This window comes from Copidosoma floridanum, unplaced genomic scaffold, assembly GCF_036245765.1.
Source record: "Copidosoma floridanum isolate Cflo_tuat_1 unplaced genomic scaffold, Cflo_Japanese_pri ptg000009l, whole genome shotgun sequence".
In the NCBI taxonomy this organism is placed as follows: Eukaryota; Metazoa; Arthropoda; class Insecta; order Hymenoptera; family Encyrtidae; genus Copidosoma; species Copidosoma floridanum.
In genome coordinates, this window is record NW_028321886.1 from 7547415 (window position 1) to 7566601 (window position 19187).

The following is a 19187-nucleotide window of genomic DNA, read 5'->3' on the forward strand; positions in this document are numbered from 1 at the left end:
CAACGCAGCGTTTGATAAACGCAGAAATTTTAATGTAAATTTTGCGAAATTATCAACTTAAGCCAGTGAAGATTTACTGCGTGTGGCATAACGTTCGCATTTATTCCCTTTATACCTTGGCAGCTTAATTTTTTCAGATTCAACAGAGAGCCTTGTCGGTTACATATGGCTTATATCACGTGCCGGCAAAGATGACGCAATAAGGGGGAGCACTTATATTGTCTACATGTAAAATTTATTATGTACACCAGATCCTATATGCTACAGGGAAAAAAGAGAGAAAAAATATAGTTCTCGCTGTACGTACACGTACATATATAGGGACGCGTTCAGGAAGGGCCGAGGGGGAGCTGATCTCCACACATCAAGTATATCTGTATGTGCGCTTGGACTTCGTGTAAGGGTAGCTCTCGGGGATTCACGGGGTTGGGGGGGTTGGCTGTCCATCACCCCACTCAGGGAGTTCTCTCTGGGCGCGTGCGTGCATTAGATATATAGGTATACCACAAATATATACGGTGCTACGTCATAGACGAGCGGATGGATAGGGATGGAATAGGGATGGATAGTGTGTAGCGTACGAAGTCGGGGTGTGCGAGCCGAGAGCGAGTGACGCGAGTGTCGTCGACTACTCGTCGTCGGTTTTAGCCTGACCTCCGTCCCCCGGAGCATATAGCTCCAAAAAGCAAAAGCTCGAGAACTCCTCCACACACCCCCTCTCGTGCGTATTACATCAAAAAGTAGCAGACGATTTTACACGCAAATATATAAATATATATATTTTTGCAATATCGTGTATAAAAAAAAAAAAGGCTGAGTAAATACACAACCCGGCTCTCTCTCACTTTTTTTCCTCGCCAACCCTTGCAATCTGCTTGCTTGAAAATAAGGGTATACGGTAAACTCGTCATCGTCGTATAATACAGTGTGCGGCTCGTTTGATAAAAGCTGCAGGAGTGCGGGTGGTGCGATATAGCGAAAATATACATGTATCGATGCATTTAAAGTTTCACGTGCTCGTGTGTGCGCGCGCGCGTGTGTGTACTTTGGTCTTTCTGAAAGTCCAAGCCAAATGACGATAAAGACCGTGCGTCAAAAGTTCGGATTAATGATAATACGGAGAGTATAATATATAGCCTTGGAAGAGCGAGAGAACGAGCGAGTCCTGGGTGCCGGCAATAACTCTAATATACAGTCAGTGTGTGCCGTCACAAGTGCGCGTGTGGTTGTCGTTACGTGTTTTTTTTTTTTTTTTCTTTCTATTCTCAGTTATTTTCCTTTTTTTTTGTCCCCCTTTTCTTGCTTTTCCGTCCGAACTTCAAGATTATTTTCAAGAAGCTGTACACGTACCTACGCACACAGAGCCATCATGGGCAACGTACACACCTGCGGACCTAACGAGGCGCTCGTCGTGTCAGGTAAGGACACAAAAATGTGTACTTGCACTCTATCTTACAGAATGTTTTTTCTCAACTTTACATTTCCATCCCCCGTTTTACTATATCCAGCATCCCCTGGACCTTTTGCGCTATTTCTCGGGTTTATCGCTTTCTAACCTAAGTATTTCGGCCGACGCCTATATACGTGTAATACGAGAGGCGTATACTGTGCTCGTGCATCTATACCATGACTGATATACGCATATACCTATAAGTACACATTTCAGAACAATATATTGATGGCTTATACGAGAATGAGAATTTCTGGAGTCTGTGGTACCTACTTGTGTATTAATATATGGTTCTTGTATCACTGCGTGTAGGTATACCAACATACATGTATATTATATGTGCATGCGAAATGTGTGTCCGAGGGAGATGAAAGCAAAGACGCCAAGCGCGCGCCTTTGACTCATCCTTCCGAATGGTGGAGAAAACCTAACATGTACGTAGGGGCGACGGGAAAGGGGATGGTGCTTACCCACCACAGATTTTATAAACATTCTCTCTCCTCTCTTACATTGTAGGTATACGTATACCTATACAGTATATAATGGGGTAGGCGCGTCCTTCCCTGCTGTCGCTCGAGCGAACACTCCAATTAGACGCGAAATGTAATTTGCTGAGTATCTTTCTCTTTTGTTTTCCTCTTTCAACTTGCAACCCCTCGTGCCCCGCTGTTGCAGCGGAGCTCTCGTGAATTGAAAGTCGATCGAGTTGCCCTTAAAAAAAAAAAACTTCTACAGTCATTAGGATCGCAAAGTGCTTATGGTTTGTCGAAGTAATTAAAGGCCACGCGTATAACATGCACATGCGTGTCATTGGTCGAGAGTGCGTGTACGAGCGCCCCATTTTTTTTTTTTTTTTTCATTTTTCTCATCGAGTAATTATTGCTGCTGGCGTTTCCAAAATATAAATAGACGTGAATGGAATGTCTTAAACGTACGTAGATAATTTGCACCTAGAAGTAGTAATAAAATGAGTGATGAAGCCGCCTTTGCTGATAGCGTCAATGAGATTGTTAAGGATTACGTCAAAATGTGCGAAGATTTCTGTCACGAGTCTAAATGAAATATTGTTTCGAGAGAAAAAATATCAACTGGCTCGATTTCAAAAAACCCTATTGTAAATAAAAAAACTTGGAGCGTACCAAACTGTTTTACAATTTTTTTTTTTTCTCAAAGTTAAAAATATACATCCGAATAAAAATTACAAGCTGGTAATACATCCTGTTGCGTAACAGGAAAAATGTTACGTCGGTTGTTTTTTGCCAAATAGTTCATGTGATACTTCGACATTCACAGCTTCTGGATTCGAATATTATTATCTCTTATATTTTTCTTTGCTATTATATTCCTCGTGCTCTGAACCGTGATATACTGGTATTGTTTAACCTTTGGCATCAGTGTATCGTGTCGTATAAATAATAATAATAATTTTTTTTTTTTTTTTTTTTTTTTCATAAAAAATAAAACTTTATTAAATATAATGCAACTGATTGATACATACTACGAGTCACGAAAACAATATTTACAAAATTTTACACTCGTCACGCGCGACGTGAACTCATAAGCTTTTTCCATCTATACACGTATGATGTAATCTCACTTACTGCTTGACCTCCTATTTGAGTTTATTACACTATTGGTGGGTTGTCAACCCGAGGTATAAATTCCGCGTGATCTGTGTCAAGTTGAGATCACCGCTCTAGATTAAACTATCTGAAGTTTGTTTTTTCAATCAATGAAGAAGTAAGGGCCAGTTATTGTTTTCCTCTCTCTTGAACTCATTTCGGAAGAAAATAAAGTTCACTGGGAACACTTTTACACAAACATAATCTTTACCCCGTGTTGTATTAACAAGGTGACGTTAATTTTTTTAAACGCATTATCTCACTTTTTAGTAAGTAAGGTAAGTTGAAAAAAAAAAAAAAAAAAAATGATTTAGATCTTCATGTATAATTAAAGTGGTTCAGTACTGAATCAAAATATTGCAGGTATGGTTTTTAGTATTTTTTTTCGAATTTGAAAATTTGCCAAACACGAAGGAACATTGTACGGATGAAATTCCAATTTCTCAACACTTCCTCAATCTTTGGTCAATGGAATAGGTAATTTTGTTTTTACCTCAAAGTTACAATTATTTGCGAATGAAAATATAAAAGCGTGTTGGCTGTTTCATTTGAAAAATTGGAGAAATTATGGGTAAAAAACAACTAGACACTAGGTATCCAGAGCAATCAGTATAGAACCACTTTGACGATTGCAAAAAAAAAAAAAAAAAAAAAAAACAAGAGTACAGATGGTAAAAAATTATTCACACTTTGGCACTTTTGTCACCTTCCCACGCCTGCTTGATCATATCCGCGGCTTTCTCACCGATCATAAACACCCCGGCGTTGATGTGCCCGACCGGCATAGTCGGCATGACCGAGGCGTCCGCAACCCTGAGCCCCTTGATCCCGTAGACCCTAAGCTCGGGATCGACGACCGCCTGGTTGTCCCAGTGGGGGCCCATCTTCAGGGTGCAGCACTCGTGGTTCATCATGGAAGGTAGGGTCCGAATTCCACATCTCCAGTAGTCGTCGCTACCAAACTCGAAACTCTCGCATCCGGGGAGCTTGCGGTCGTTCAACCGGCTCCCGAGTGCAGCCATCGGCTCCGTACCCGCTAGTCGGATCGCGTGCTTCACGCCCTCGAGGATGATCTCGAGGTCAGCTGGGTGCTCGAAGAAGTTCGGCTGAATCAACGGCGCCTCCAGTGGGTCCTTTGATTTGAGCAGTATGCGACCGACACTGCGCGGGTTTTGAACTATATACGGTAGTAGGTAAACAGAGATTAGGTTGATACCACGGCGATTCTGGCTCACCCCATCTCCCCCTAGGGTGGTGGTGGTGGGGGAGGCCCGATCTACTTTGATGAAGGGAATTTCGTGGTATTTTCAGATGGTATCGTGCTGTAACTCTAACGTCAAGATGTCTCCTCCTTTTCCATATCCTAGGTGCATAGGCTCAAGGAGCACAGCCAGAGCTCTGACAACATAATTGCCTGGGATAAGAAGCTTGCAGGGTTATAGACTGGAGAAAGTTAGTATACCCCGCGGGTGTAGGGCTCCGTGAGCCTATGCAGCTGAGATATGAGAAAAAGAGGATACCTACACGTTACAGCTCCGGCACGTCAATGGCCCGACCGTGCTTGAGTAAGTAGCACAGAATAAGCACTATTGTTTCAGCAACTCGACAAGTTCCCCCACCACCACCCTAGGGACGAGGGGAAGGGATGAGCCAGAATCGCCATATTTACCTATGGGCCATATGGACCAGGCCTCCTTGTTCTCGATGGGTCGAAACACGGTGTTGTACAGCTCGTCCGTCAGACCCAGTCCTTTGCGCAACGACAATCCGCCATCGGAGTGCAAAGAGCCACTAGCGAAGAGCAGCTCGACGTCGGGCCTCGTGTCGATGGCGTACTTGGTGCGAACGAATGCCAACGCCTCCGCGCCACCTGGTATCGTGAGAAGACCCTTACCATGCAGGGCGTACTCCACGGCGACGCTCGGCCGCATGAGTTTGCTCTGGAGGAGACCCAAGCTCCGGTTGCCGCTGTCGACCATAAAGGTCAGCCCGAGGAAACCCACGTGCTCCAGGAGATTGTGTCCCACCTTGGAGTCTCTGATGACCTCGATTCCAAGGGACTCGAGGTGCTCGCGCGGCCCAACCCCCGACAGCATAAGCAGCTTCGCGCTGTCTATCGTACCCGCGGACACGATCACCTCTTTGGTCGCGCGGACGGTCTGGAGCTTGCCGTGTCTCATGTACTCGATCCCGTAGGCTCGGTTGTCCTTGCCGATCAATACTCTGGTAGCCTGGGCGTGGGTCAAAATGTGCAGGTTTGGCCGGCGAACCCGTAGGTACGCGGTGGCCGAGCAACGCTTGCCCCGGTCCATGTTCACTTGGATGTACGAGAAGCCAATCTGCTCCTTGCCATTGTAGTCGAGGACTTTGTAGCCGAGGCGCTTGCCGGCCTCGAGGAAGGCGCTCGATAGCTCGGTGTGATACGGCACGTGCTCGACGCACAGATACCCGCTGTTGCCGTGATACGACGAGTTTTTCACGCCTGTTTTCGCCCAGAGTATACATTTTTACATTATCTTTGTACCTTTGAACGTGTGTGTGAACAATAAAAAAAATAAAATAATAGTATATATAGATGGTACCAATTTGTCGAAAATTAAAAAAGAAGAATCAATCGTACGACCGCTCCTTTTACAAGAGGCAAAATTACATAAACTCAGTACAACTGCGCACACCCATAAGCCGTTGGCTTTCGTGAAAAGTTTATTACAGGGGGGAATATTGTCTTGGCGAATAATCAGCTTGTAAAAACACATGTTTAAGTGCACTCCTGCTCACGTGCCATTCACTTTCTCGGCGCTTTGGAAAGTTTACCGGGTCTCGGGTATTATGCATCTGTTTTTTTTTTCTTGTTTTTTTTTCCCCATTTAACTTATCGATTTCTGACAGCTAGTGAAATGCTAAACCAATCAAGTTTTTCTGTTCCTCCTCAATTTGAAACTTATTCTTTTATTCATGGAGTTTTTATGTTGACCAAACATTCATTATCTGCACTGTCACTCGGTAAAGAACGTGTGAAGAATAATTCTCGTGTTCCATAAATAGTAAAAATTTCCCGAAATTTCCTAAATAATTTGTCAGACACGTTATACCGAAATTGATCGGTTACCTATAAACACGACATACGAACAAGGTCTCGCTCGACCTTAAAACAAAATCTAGAGGTTACGAAAAAAAAAAAAAATAACACAAACAAAGCAATAACCGACCCGTTGCCAGCGATGCGTCTCCACGACATTTTCTTACGTCTTGGAACTCGGTGCACGCACCCATGTGGTTTTCGAAATAAGCACATACCAGCACGCGATGCCAGAAATTACACAACGACGCGCCAAACGAGTCTCTAGTATGAGAAGACGACAAATCGCAATTTGCTCATTCAAACGGTGTGCGCGAAAAAAAAAAATATATACATATATATAATTGACTGCCGTGGCCATCTCGTATGGGTAATCAGCGGGTGAGCACCGATGCAGTTACCTAACGCGATAGCCAAGCCCAAGTGTGAGGTTACTTAAGCGCTCGGTTCGTCGAACCTGTATGAATTTATGCGTACGAAATTACCTGTCACGATATGTACGCATAGTGTCAACAGTGCGAGAAGGATAGGAAAAAAAAATACACTCACCTGGTACTCGAAACCTTTCGGATTTCTTGAAGTACTGCAGTACGTCCGCGTAGGACCAGCCTTTGTTGCCGAGCGCCGCCCAGATGTCGTAGTCGGCGCGATTTCCTAAAATTAAGGGCAGTTTCTTTAGTTGCGCATTTCCAAATAATTCCACGGTAGCAATTACAAAATACTCATATTGTTAATTTATGCCGGTTTTTTTTTTTTTAACGAAAATTATTGGGTTTCAGTGTTATAAGAAATCGATGGTCGGCAAAATGCGTTACGAGTCGTTTCAAAAATGTTGATGGATAAAAAATCTGCGGTATTGTTTAAATGTTTACAATCAATAATAATGTGCAAAGAAAGGGAGTATTAATATTATTGCCATTTTTTATTTATTTTTTAAATTTTGATCTTTTTAAGTATATTTCAATAATTAATAATTGTAAATATTTCCCTACCTCTGGTGTGTATCATGTAGTTGAGGGTACTGGTGCCCCCGAGGCACTTGCCCCTCGGCCAGGGGCACTGGTGATTCTTCATGCCCAGACAGGCGCCCGATTGCGGCTCGACTTTGTACCCCCAGTTGTAATCGGTCAACTGGAAAAAGCTGACTAGCATCGGGATCTGATTGAGCACGCCCTCGGGACCCCCGGCCTCCACCAGCAGGACCCGCCACTTGCTGTTCTCGCTCAGCCTGTTTGCAACGACCGACCCGCCCGAGCCTGCCCCGACCACGATAAAATCGTACGGCCGCTCATCGGCGTCCCGCACAATGTTCTCGTTCACCTGGTTGTGGTTGCGGAATATGTCGAGGATCGTTTGGGCTGTGGCTGCTGTCGCCAGGATCAGGATCAACCCGATCGTCGGAGCTCCCCTTCCTCGTTGCCGCATTTTTTGCGATCACGGCGCCGGCCACTAAGTGCTGCATCAACATTCGATTGTTTATCGATTGATCGAAGATAAGACCCGTAATTTTCATAATATTTTACGGGCATCGATGAAACTTTTTTTTCCAAGGATTTACATTTTACGACGGCAATAAAAGTGTTTGTCGCGCGTGTGCAGTGGATTTTAATATAAGACAATTACGTTGTTGGGGGAAAAAAAGTGTTTCGCGACAGCATTTATCAGTACACTCGTATAGGATTTAGCAGCCACGCATTTGTAAATTTATAAATGCCTGGAGCCACACAAGTTTTTTTTTTTTTTTTAGCTTTTTTCTTCTTTTTTTAATGATGACCAACCAGTCGATCGGATGGACGCTTTTGAAAATACCGATGCTTTCACCATTGGATCGTCGGTTTTTTTTTTTTCAACCGGTTGGATATTGCATACAGGTTGAAATAATCTTGTTTACAAGTTTTTGTGAAGCCAACGAAAATAAAAAAAACTTTTTTTTATATATTTGATGATTTTTACGCGGATAGGTATTAATTTGGGAAAAAAAAAGAAATGCTCGAACGACATGGAAAAAAAAAAGTGTGAAAGTTAGGATCTAATTGTCACACCTCTGATATCATCGCGTAACGCAATGAAAAATAATGAAAAGTTACATGACAGATACACCTGCCGGACACCTATTTTTTTTTTTTTCAAACAATTTTCTAGATTAGTAGGTTGAGTTTGGTTTTTTTCGCGTTTTGCGAGATTTCTACGTCTATTTGTAAACTTTCCATTGCATAACTTTCACTTTCAACTTTCTGGTACGCCGCACAGATGCCGGTTACATAGCACTTTACCCACATGCGTTCCCCGTCTCTCTCTCTCCCTTGACTTGACGAATTTTACATCATCATCGTCACCACTATATCGTTTACAATAATAACAATATCCCTCTCTCCTCAAAACATAAGAAATGCGCCCGCAATGTGATGACTTTTTATTATTATTACAATACATCGCGTATTTCATTTTCATTACATTACCGCGATTAAAATTACAAAAATGGAATAAACAGCAAAAGTAAAATTATCTTTTGTTTTTCTTCTCCCCCCCCCCCTGCTTATCTGGCGCGACAATCTACTTAGTGTAATGTAATCGAAAAAAAAAAAAGAAAAAAATTCTTTATTCACACAACTATATGTTTAATCAAATTAAGAAGAGATAGATAACACCGCCAGCAGGGAAGAGCTTTCCACAAGAGCTTCGCGTAATAAAAAGGGCTTTGCTTCCTAAGCTCGATAAACAAAGCGTAAGAGGGAGCCTCTTTTTTTTCCCTTCATTGTGTCGTCGACGGCACCCCCTACGGACATTTCGTTTTCAATACAAAGCCTCGCATAGGTCTTCGCTCGGTTGTTCTTCCCCCCCCACCTCCTCTTCTGTCCACCGCTCGCGCCTCTGTTTTTTTTTTTTTTTTTTTTTTTTATCTATATGATGCACACAATGCAAAGAAGCCCTCGTCCACCCGCCCTCCCTTGCTGACCTTAATTCGTACCGAGCAGCCATTGATCTACTTTCACGGCACTGTTGCTCCGATCGCGGCCGCGGATCTCGACTTTTTTTTTTCCCTCCTCTCTTTTGTGCACCTGTCAACATCTATATCTCCGTACATCTAATTGCAAAAGTCTGTGCGTCGCGAGGGAGAGAGAGAGAGAGGCGCTCGCGTGAAAAGTTCCTAAACCGATCCGCGGTAGTTGTTAACAAACAGGGCTTACCCCGAAAATCCACGGTCCGTCGTTCAGCGGGTTCGGCCGGTCGGCTCGGCGAGTCGACTGATATTGTCGGCCGGAGGATTTCACGCGGCCACGTGGAAAAGAGCTCTTCTCCCGGGGCTTTTTCGATTCCCCCTACCTCCTCTCTATACAATATCTCCTAGGCGCGCGTGTAAATTCACTAGAGGCTGCATTTGCGTTTACATGCTTTCACGAGCCGAGTGTGTGTATATTCACGTAACGAGTCGGTCGGTGGAGGTGGGGACTTTGTGAATTTAGAGTTGCATTTGTGCGTTGTACGGCTGATCCGGCCAAACTGGATTTTTTTCTTTTCTCGGTTCCACCAGGTTGTTTTTTTTTTTTTTTTTTTTTACATCTGAAAATACGTTTAGGAAGCTCGTTTGGTATAGCGTGCACTTTTAATTCGCGATTGTTTCTAATTGAGAAGTTTAATCGTTTCCAAGATTAAATTATAAAACCTTCGCCGAAAAGAAAAGTCAAGCCTGCAGTGCATACAGTGGCATGACTCGAGTTTAACTTTCTCCGGCTAGTGTGTATTTTTTTTTCTTTCCAAGCGTAAACGGCTCGAGACTATGAACCTATATTTAAAAGTGTAATCAGCGTTTGGATTTTTATATAAGGTTTTTCACAATTACAAGATCTCCCGGCGTACACGTTTCTTTGAATGTATTACAACTAGTTCCTCAATAGTTATCTTTCCATGATATATTCCTGGAAAATTCATTGGGATGCATGAATACAGTTTTTTTTTTTTACAAATAACTTTATTTCAAATAATCATGCGAACACAAGGAAATTTATGTAAAGTTGGGTGATACACAAGAAAACATAAAAAGAAGTGAATCCAAGTATCGGTACTTAATATTCTATTACCTACTTTCAAAAACATAGGGCAATGCATGATTTCAACTTAATCATGTCGGAAACCTTTTCTCCAATCATTACGGTTGGAATATTGGTGTGTCCAGTAACGATGACCGGCATAATCGACGCATCCGCCACTCTCAATCTCCCGACACCTTTGACCTAATTAGATGGCTCATTCCCTTCGGAAACCCTTGACATAAACGATAAAACTCACCTGCAATCTTGGATTGACAACCCCCGTTGAATCGGTTTCCGGTGCCATCTTACACGTCCCCGTGTAATGATAAATCGTAAAAGTGAAGGTCCTAACCGCACACTCCCAGTACTCGGTGGAATCATCCTCATATTCCTCACAGCCCGGTACAGCGAATCGTAAAATTGACAATCGACTTGAACCGTTGCATCGCCTTCGTCTTGGCGACTTTGATCGACGCTCGTATCCCCTCGATCATCACCCTCACATCCTCCGGATCATCGAGGTAGTTGGCAAATATTTTTGGTTTCGCGCTAGGATCCTTGCTTCGCAGTACATGATTGAGCGCATGAAAAAGCGTATATAACTATTCTATGATTGTTCGTTATTTGTGCATAATGGCCTATGATTTTTATTTTGAATCTCCAGCCACAACCTATATAATGGAGGATATTCAAAGTGCCTGGATTCACAAAAAGCTAAATTGCATAGACACGTTATTTTTTTATTTAATAAGCAAGGGCATTTGATTACTGCGTTAAAAATGAATGGAAATTGATTTTGTTGACTATCATTTCTGGTCGCTTCATGTTCTCTTCTAGAAAAAAAAAGTTTTTTTTTTCAGTTGCCCCTGTCGAAGGACTCACTCCTATACATACTTGTATTGATGTCAAACTTTTTTTTCAGTTGACTTTCTAATGTTTGGTTAAAAGTTTGAAACTCTAAAAAATTATCAACTCATGTCGCATAACTGTAAAAAGGACTGGTATATAAATAAATTAAAGTTTTTGTAACTAACAATTTATTAAACACCTTTAAAGAAGAATAACAATTACAAAATCATACGAAAAAAAAAAAAAAAATATCAAGCCTGACAACAAATTCTTTAGTATCGATAGTGTTATTTATAATAACATGTAAAAATGTTATGGCACGTGTGACTTAATGTTATTTGAGAACGTATACGTGTTAGCACGTATGTAGGAAGTGAAAAGTATCGCAACTTTAATTGCAAGTCTCGAAGCGTATAGTTATGCACGACACATGGTACAGTAATAAACTGTACACGCAAAATATTCTTACAACCGAACTTTTTTTTTTTAACATTATAGTCATCACACTTTATATCATTTTGTTACTGTCATTTTTTAAAATTTATTTATTTATTTTTCATTAATGTTACTTTACACTAGAAATTATGTAGCCTGCTTCGTTATTAGCCTATCGTTTAACTCAATAATTACTTAAGAGCTTAGTTTTTCAAGAAACCACAGTTTGGTTACAACTAAGTTGAGAGTCACTAGACTATTTCTACAGTTTTTCAACGTCAAAGCGTAAAAAACTTAACTTTGCAACAATGAATTTTCACCTAACTCATAGTCGAACGTTCTTCCATTAAAAAATGATAATTTCATTGAAAAGTGGAGGAGTATGTCTTGAACTCGTTCCAATCCTGCTTGATCAAATCCGCTCCTTTCTCGGCAATCATGATCACAGGCGCGTTGGTGTTGCCGCTGGTAATCGTCGGCATGATCGACGCGTCGATCACCCTGAGCCCCTTGACCCCGTAGACCCGGAGTCTCGGGTCGACAACGGCCGTCGGATCGTCAGCCGGTCCCATCTTCGCCGTACCCACCGGGTGATAAATCGTCATCGATATGTGACGAATGTGGCACTCCCAGTACTTGTCCGACCCGAACTTTAGATGCTTGCACCCGGGTATCTTTGTCCTGTGTATCCTGGAGCCAAACTGCCTGAACACCCTGGCCTGGCTGACCTTCACCGCGATTTTCGCGCCCTCGACCAGCGTCGTCATATCCCGAGGATCGTCAAAGTAGTTGGCGTCGATCTTGGGACTCTGAAACGGGTTCGAACTTTGCAGGCGAACAGTACCGCGTGACCGAGGCCTCAGAAGCAACGGTATGATGGTCCAGGCGTCCCTGTTGGCGATCGGCCGGTAAACCGTGTCGTACAGCTCGTCGGTGATGCCCAGGACCTTGCGCACCTGGACTCCCGCGTCGGAGTTTATGGAGGCGGGCGCCATGTGGAATTGGATGTCCGGGTGGGCTCCGGTCTCATTGGCGAACTTGGTGTTGACGAAGGCGTAGCCCTCGACGCCCCCGAGAGTCGTCATGGGTCCCCTGCCGTTGACCACGTACTGCATCGTCATGGGCGCCGCTTGAAACCGGGACTGGACGATGGCCACTGGCTTGTCCACGAGGAACGTCAGCCCAGCCATTCCCACGTGGTCCTGCAGGTTGTCGCCGACCCTTAGGTCCCGGATCACGGGCAAGTTCAGCTCCTCGAGGTGCTCTCTCGGCCCGATCCCCGACAACATCAGCAGCTGGGCGCTGTTGATCGATCCAGCCGACAAGACGACCTCCTTCCTCGCTCGGACCGTTTGTTTGCGGCCGTCACGCGTGAACTCGACCCCCGTCGCCCTCATCGTGCCCCGATCGACCACGATCCTCGTCACGTGGGCGTTCATGGCCGTGTGGAGGTTCTTCCTGAGCCTCACCGGCCTGAGGAAGGCCTTGGCGGTTGAGCAGCGACTGCCCCGTCTGATGGTGCCCTGGGCAATCATGAAGCCGGTCTGATGCTCGCCGTTTATGTCCCGGTTCTCGTAGCCCATCTCCACCCCCGCTTGCACGAACGCCACCACCAGCGGCGTTCGCCACGGCGACTCCTGGAAACGGGGTGTTTTGCTTGTTATAACATATATGTCGCACACGGGCAATCAAAGACGCGGGAAGCAAGTAAAACGAACCTGAACGGTGAGGTAGCCTCCGGTGCCGTGGTACGGGCTCCTCGCCAGGTAAGGGTTGCGGTTGTCCTCGGACTTTTTGAAATAGTGGAGGGCCTGCTCGTAGCCCCAGCCTTTGTTGCCGAGGGCCTCCCAGTGCTCGTAATCCATCCTGTTGCCCCTGACGTAGAGCATGTAGTTGAGGACGCTCGAGCCGCCCAGGACCTTGCCACGGGGCCAGTTGCACCTTCCGCCCTTCATGCCGAGGCAGGCGCGCCCGGTCGGCTCGGTCTTGTACTTCCAGTCGAGCTTGGTCAGTTGGAGGTAGGCCGCGAGCGATGGCACGTCGGTGATTTCGTTCTCGTCCGGACCGGCCTCCAGGAGGAGGACCCTCCAGTGCCCGATCTCCGACAAACGCGAGGCCACCACCGCCCCGGCCGAGCCACCCCCCACCACCACAAAGTCGTACTCCCGGTCCAGGGGGTAACGATTGATCGGACGACTCTCGGGATCTAAGGCAATATGCGTCCTCGTTACTTATTTAGAGAGAGAGTGACTGTTTTGTTTTTCTTTCTATTTTTATTTTACCGCACGGGTTTTCTTCGATTCGTAATTCTGTTGTGTAATGCGTATGTGTACGAGATACACCTATAGGTATTGATCGCGAGTGGATGATTTATCGTTTTCGCGCGAGGAGTGCATCTTACTCAATCATAATGTCAGGGAAGACTTGAGTATAAGTACTTGTGGTCGATAAAATCCTCGCGTTGTATGCGCGTCTCGTAAACGAGAGATCGCGATGGTTCGCTACTCGAGTTGGGCCATTTCGAGGGAAAGCAAACATTTATATATAAAATATGCCCACTTTGGATCATTAGGATCATAATACACATAGGTTTGAGCGTTACTCGTTACTATAATACCACCTTTGGGACTATTTGTAAAATCTAATGGAAATTTATGGGTCGATACATTTTGTTGCAAAGCATCGCGACTCACGCACGTATAAATGAGAAGAAACACGACTTTTATAGTATAAAATACGCGTCAATTACTTGTTTTTTCTCGAGCCAAAACCTCAGCATAATCCCCGATTTATGATTATATGTGTTTTTACATTCCTCAAATTAGTCGGTCCACGATTATCAATGGGAAAAGAAAAAAAAATGTAAACGTGAGCTCGTTACCCAATTGATCGTAGTGATAGTAGGACAGCCCGGCAATGAGCAGAGGCACCAGCCACAGTCCCGTGCCAACCAAGCCGATCGCGCCCTTTAGCGCCGACGTCACGACAATCGTGCTCAGCATGGTATATATATAATATCCTCAAAGTGCTCCCACCTTCGTGAGGCTATATGGTAATCGTGGCCACGTGCTCGCGGAGGTGAGAGTCAACAAGTGCCAAAGGGAAGCTGTCACGTCGGGCGGCCTCGAGGCACCTCGCCCTTCCTCTGCGCCGATCTCACGGGGCCGCATGTTACGCTCGAGTCTGCTCCGGTGCCGCGCTCGTGATCGTCCTTCCCGGCATCCTGGAAAAAGAGAGTTTCGTTTTTAATCTTTAACAGCTCGACAATATTCGAAGATAAAAAAAAAAAAACAACTAAACGCCCTCGCTCTCGCCGAATAATGGCGCAGGTGTGCCGGTGTCCTTTTCGGCGTCTCGCACCTGTACGGACTGTTTTATGCTCCGCGGTGCCATTATTTGGGCGTGGAAGCCAGAGAAAGTGCCATGGATACACACACCCCGGGACTCTGTGCGCGTGAGAGAGAGACACACGTACAGCGCAAATGTTCGAGCCTTCTCTTTTGGTGAGCTTTCGTTTGGAAAAAAAAAAAAAAAAAAAAAAAACAACAACGAAAAACACCAGTGTTAGTAAACGCTGAAAACATACCGAGGGGGGTATACTAACGAATTTATACACGTATCCACGTATATGCAAAGTCATGCTCGTTATTTTTAGCGCCGCGTTTTTTTTTTCTTCATACTCGAAACTTTGTGATTATAATGTGGATGAGGAAAAAAAAAAAAAAAAAAAAAAGAGAGAGAAAGAGAGAGACCAGAATGTATTTTTGAAACGAGCGAAAGCACACCGCAGCCGATCCCGATCGACTTGCTATCGGGGTATAATATTATTCACCTCGTGGTTGCACTCGTATACACATGCAACGTGTATGCGCGTTGGGATGAAAATTTTCTCGCGAAAAGCCTCTATTGATTTATATCATCCGTATGTATAAATATATACGCTCGCACATGTAGGCTGATCGGGGCGTTTGATACAACGTTACACTATGTATGTATAATATATTATACGCTGCTCAGCCACATAGCTCGAAACTTGGGGCACGAACTGATATCATTGTTAGTTATGAGTTATCTTCGGACTCGAGCAAAAACAAAGGAAAGCACCTCTATGCGCTCGATCGAGCTCAAAAATGTTTGGCCGACGAAAAAAAAATGCAGGATATCGCGATTTGCTTGCTTCCAATGTAGAAAGCCATTGTGCCCACAATTGGCACTTTTACCCGTGCAATGAGTGACGTTAAGTAATGGCAATTGATTCATCGAGGGCCTTTTAAATCTACAATGGGGCTGTCCACGTGATTCACAAATATTTGATTCAAATCTTTGAATCACAAAAAAAAAAAAATGATGAAAAGTATTTTCTGTAACCATAATATCCTTTTAGAAGGACATTTTCAACAAAAAATAAGATAAGCTTGTCTAGAACACGTGCAAATGGCCAAACCCTGTGAAAGAAGATGAGTCTACATAATATATCTACATTATACTCGAAAAGAAAATCTCAATTAAGCTACCGTAACCACAGGGCAAACAAGACGCGGCGATGATAAAATGGTTGATTTACGAGCGAAAATCAGCACAGAGACAAATAAAGTGTTGGGTTTTAACGAGCTTTGGGTGCACCGCGCCTCCCCTCCTCCCATTGAAGCGATTTCCTTTACCTCGAGCTACACCAACGGGACCGACTCTTCTCTCGAGTTTGTCTGCAACATTAAACACTTGCTTGTATACACGCGAGTGACGGACGCTTGTATGGGCCGCCCGGAATTTATGGTCTTCCGTCTACTACTGTGCGCCGCAGCAGAGAGATTACACTCGCGATCGGCGAGATCGTTTATTTCAACCGTGTGCATAATATATAATATACAGTTTCGAGGGCGAGGAGGAGGTGCGTTCGCACATTAATCTCCCCGTCGCGATTGTCGCGGTGGTGAAAAAAAAACTATATATGTATATATATATATATTAACTCAACGTGTGTAGGCGATCGAGGATTCCTGCACCAGTTCCGTGCACCGTGTGAATTTACACTCCGAGCTGGAACTTGCCCTCCTGGCAAGCGAGTCGTATACATACTATATATGTAATCTCTTGTTGAAAGATTAATTTGCGAAACAACAGGTATACATAACGTGTACGCACCTAAGGTTTATACATTATACAATTAGAGAGAAAAGAAAAAAAAAAGCGTCGAAACAATGAGCGACGCCTCTTTTCTCAAACTGTAATTTTGAAAAAAAAAGTCTCCACGTTGGCAATGTCAACGGTCCCGCGTCTTTGTACGCGAGTGCAACAAGTGCACAGCCAATCCGGAGAGGCAAAAAAAACATGCAAAAAAATAATTTTCCCGCGGGCGCACCGATGCAAGTATAGTAAGTATATGTATAACACAAATACAGAGGCCTCTCTGCAGGACAAACGTGCAGGCGAGGAGAGGCGAAAGGAGAAAGTGTTGCTCGCCTCCGATGTTACATATATACATATATACCTCACCTTCATTTTTTGCTCCCCTACTTGTATATAATATATACATATACTTATGGTACAGGTACGAAAGTCACGGTTACGTTATGTATAACTGCATGCACGGGTTGCTTATGCAGCCTGTAGGTATACCTATATGTACACTTGTTCACGTTCTCTCGGCATCTCTTCTTCTCACTCCCGATACGGTGTAGTAATTTTTTCAAACACATACATCATGTATATTTCGAGGTTGGGCTCTGCAAGCAATGATACCTCATACCTGCCGCGCCTCAACAACACACACACACACACACTCGGGGAATCGTTTGCCGATTCGTGAATTCATTTCCGGCCCGTACAGGATAAGTACCCCGATTTTATACTTACACGTTATTAATCGCGTGAGAAAAACAACTCCGACTCGAGCACGTATACAAAGTTTCCAATCTTACATATATATCCTTATGATTATTCGAGATTGTTGTTGTTAAAACGTATATTTTTCACCTGCAACTTTGTCCGCCCGTTACATGTTGATTCTCGGGTCCGAGCACCCACTGCTACTTAATAGTACACATTATTACAATAAACGTACCTACAGACGTTTCAATAAACTCTTTCCGAAAAAGCGTGTCAATATAACGCGGGTCATCGCGTGTACATTGCAATTTGTTTCGCCCGGCGAGCTGTGGTGCTTACTATTATATATATATGTACCTATACTAATTATATATGTAGTAGGTGCTTTGGGAAATTCTTGCATTTCATTTAATAACGCGTTGTGTCACGCTCAAACGGTAGACGTGTGTATATATTATACCTGCACCCTTCGTGCCGATCTTTCATTATTTAATTGTACTGTATACTTACGTATATATATAAGCTACTTTTGCGTGTTTTGCACCGTTCCGTGTCTGGGCTGTTGTATTTAAATTAAAAGACGTTGAACTTCCAAATTACTGGTGTTAAGAGCCCGTACGGATAAAACTGTCACGAGGGGAAATTTACCTCGGAGTGTTGTGATTTTCACGTCCAGAGCCGACGATCGGGTGATCATTGGATACGGAGATGATTGATTGATTAAAGCTCGGTTTGATGTACACGCGTGGATTAAAAAAAAAAAAAAAAAAAAAAAAAAAATTAGTTTAAAAACGTCGCGTCACCTTATACACACGAGAGTCTGGCAAGCCCATTATTAGCGTTTGGCTGCGTATGTGAAAACACATGGGTCCGCAAGTTACGCGGATCGTTTGGTAAATCGGTATCGCTTACCACGCGTTGTACACTGTACGCGTATATATATATATTTATCGTACACAGGTGCAGGTGTACGTACCTGCAGTATAGCTTTCTCTGTATGAATATCATACCTACACTGTTTACACTCGTCGATTAACGCCTCACATCACAATATGTGGTAACATGTATACTATAGATTTAATTTATACGATAATCCAATGTATTATTTACTCTTCGATACAACAAACGATAATGTATACATTTGCGTGAAAAAACAACTCCACCGGTATGTAGTATACCAATACAAGCCGTAAACTTCGATCGCAGCGTGAAAAAAAAAAAACGACAAAAAAAATTGGCAGTCGAAGAGAGAACAATGCCGGCGCCTCGCGAGATCGGCTCATAAAAATAACACTTTCTTCCTACCGCTTCGTGGACAGGTATATATTAAGTATAGTACAGCAAAGACTCGGCCCAACAATAAAACGAGAGACTCATCCGTCCGATCAATAAGGACGTGCTCGAGCTTCCGCGCTTCTATATTATTGATGTGTGTGAGTGCACATATATTATATCGTACGCTCGCCTGCGTTTATATATTTTTGTACACGTATACCTATGTACGTGGTACACACCCGGAAGTTTCCTCCTCGGCGCTACACATTTTCCGGCTTCCTCGATCCTTATTTCGTTCTCCATATATATATTTATGTGTACACACTTGCAAGTAAAGTACCGCGTGGATTGCACTGCGCGTAGTACACACGCGTGCGGGGGGGCGTACGAATTGCACGCACGTGCGCCTGGTACGGTATAAGATACAGGTGCGTCGAGATTTTTTTCTCTCTCTCTCTCTCTCTTTGGGCACTATAGACCATATAACTCGTGTGTGCGCACGAGATCGGTGTTCGCGATACGCGAACGATAGAGAGATGAGAGCGAGAGTGGAAGAGGCCCGGGGGTGGTGTGTAATTTGCGCGGACGGCACGCGCGCGCGAGCCTTATATCTCTTCGCC

At 44.0% G+C, this 19187-nt stretch overlaps 3 protein-coding genes across 3 annotated transcripts in view; 1 reads left to right on the forward strand and 2 right to left on the reverse strand.

Moving 5' to 3' along the window:
- The first annotated feature begins 628 nt into the window (after positions 1-628).
- Positions 629-19187, forward strand: part of Flo2 (flotillin-2) — a 105686-nt gene continuing 87127 nt past the window's right edge. Inside the window, exon 1 of the mRNA XM_089589543.1 lies at positions 629-1418. Within this exon, the coding sequence (XP_089445669.1) occupies positions 1370-1418 (49 nt within the window). The 5' untranslated portion in view covers positions 629-1369. The remainder of the gene's footprint in view (positions 1419-19187) is intronic.
- LOC106635914 (glucose dehydrogenase [FAD, quinone]-like) lies at positions 3756-7576 on the reverse strand. The gene is made up of 4 exons (XM_014348107.2): positions 7144-7576; positions 6701-6805; positions 4742-5554; positions 3756-4249 (listed from the first exon to the last, which is right to left on the reverse strand). The coding sequence occupies exons 1-4, from the start codon at positions 7574-7576 to the stop codon at positions 3756-3758; spliced, it is 1845 nt and encodes a 614-aa protein (XP_014203593.2).
- On the reverse strand, positions 10237-14468 carry LOC106635911 (glucose dehydrogenase [FAD, quinone]). The gene is given in 6 exon segments (XM_089589708.1): positions 10237-10383; positions 10439-10597; positions 10599-10784; positions 11850-13103; positions 13185-13672; positions 14348-14468. Coding segments are annotated over 6 exon segments (2355 nt in total).

Excerpts from the sequence above, each read along its gene's own strand:
- LOC106635914 (XM_014348107.2), bottom strand. The coding sequence starts at position 7,576 with ATGCGGCAACGAGGAAGGGGAGCTCCGACGATCGGGTTGATCCTGATC. Across the intron at positions 5,555-6,700 it reads CGAAAGGTTTCGAGTACCAG|GCGTGAAAAACTCGTCGTAT; the intron begins GTGAGTGTATTT and ends GGGCGAAAACAG. Across the intron at positions 4,250-4,741 it reads CTGGTCCATATGGCCCATAG|TTCAAAACCCGCGCAGTGTC; the intron begins GTAAATATGGCG and ends TACCGTATATAG.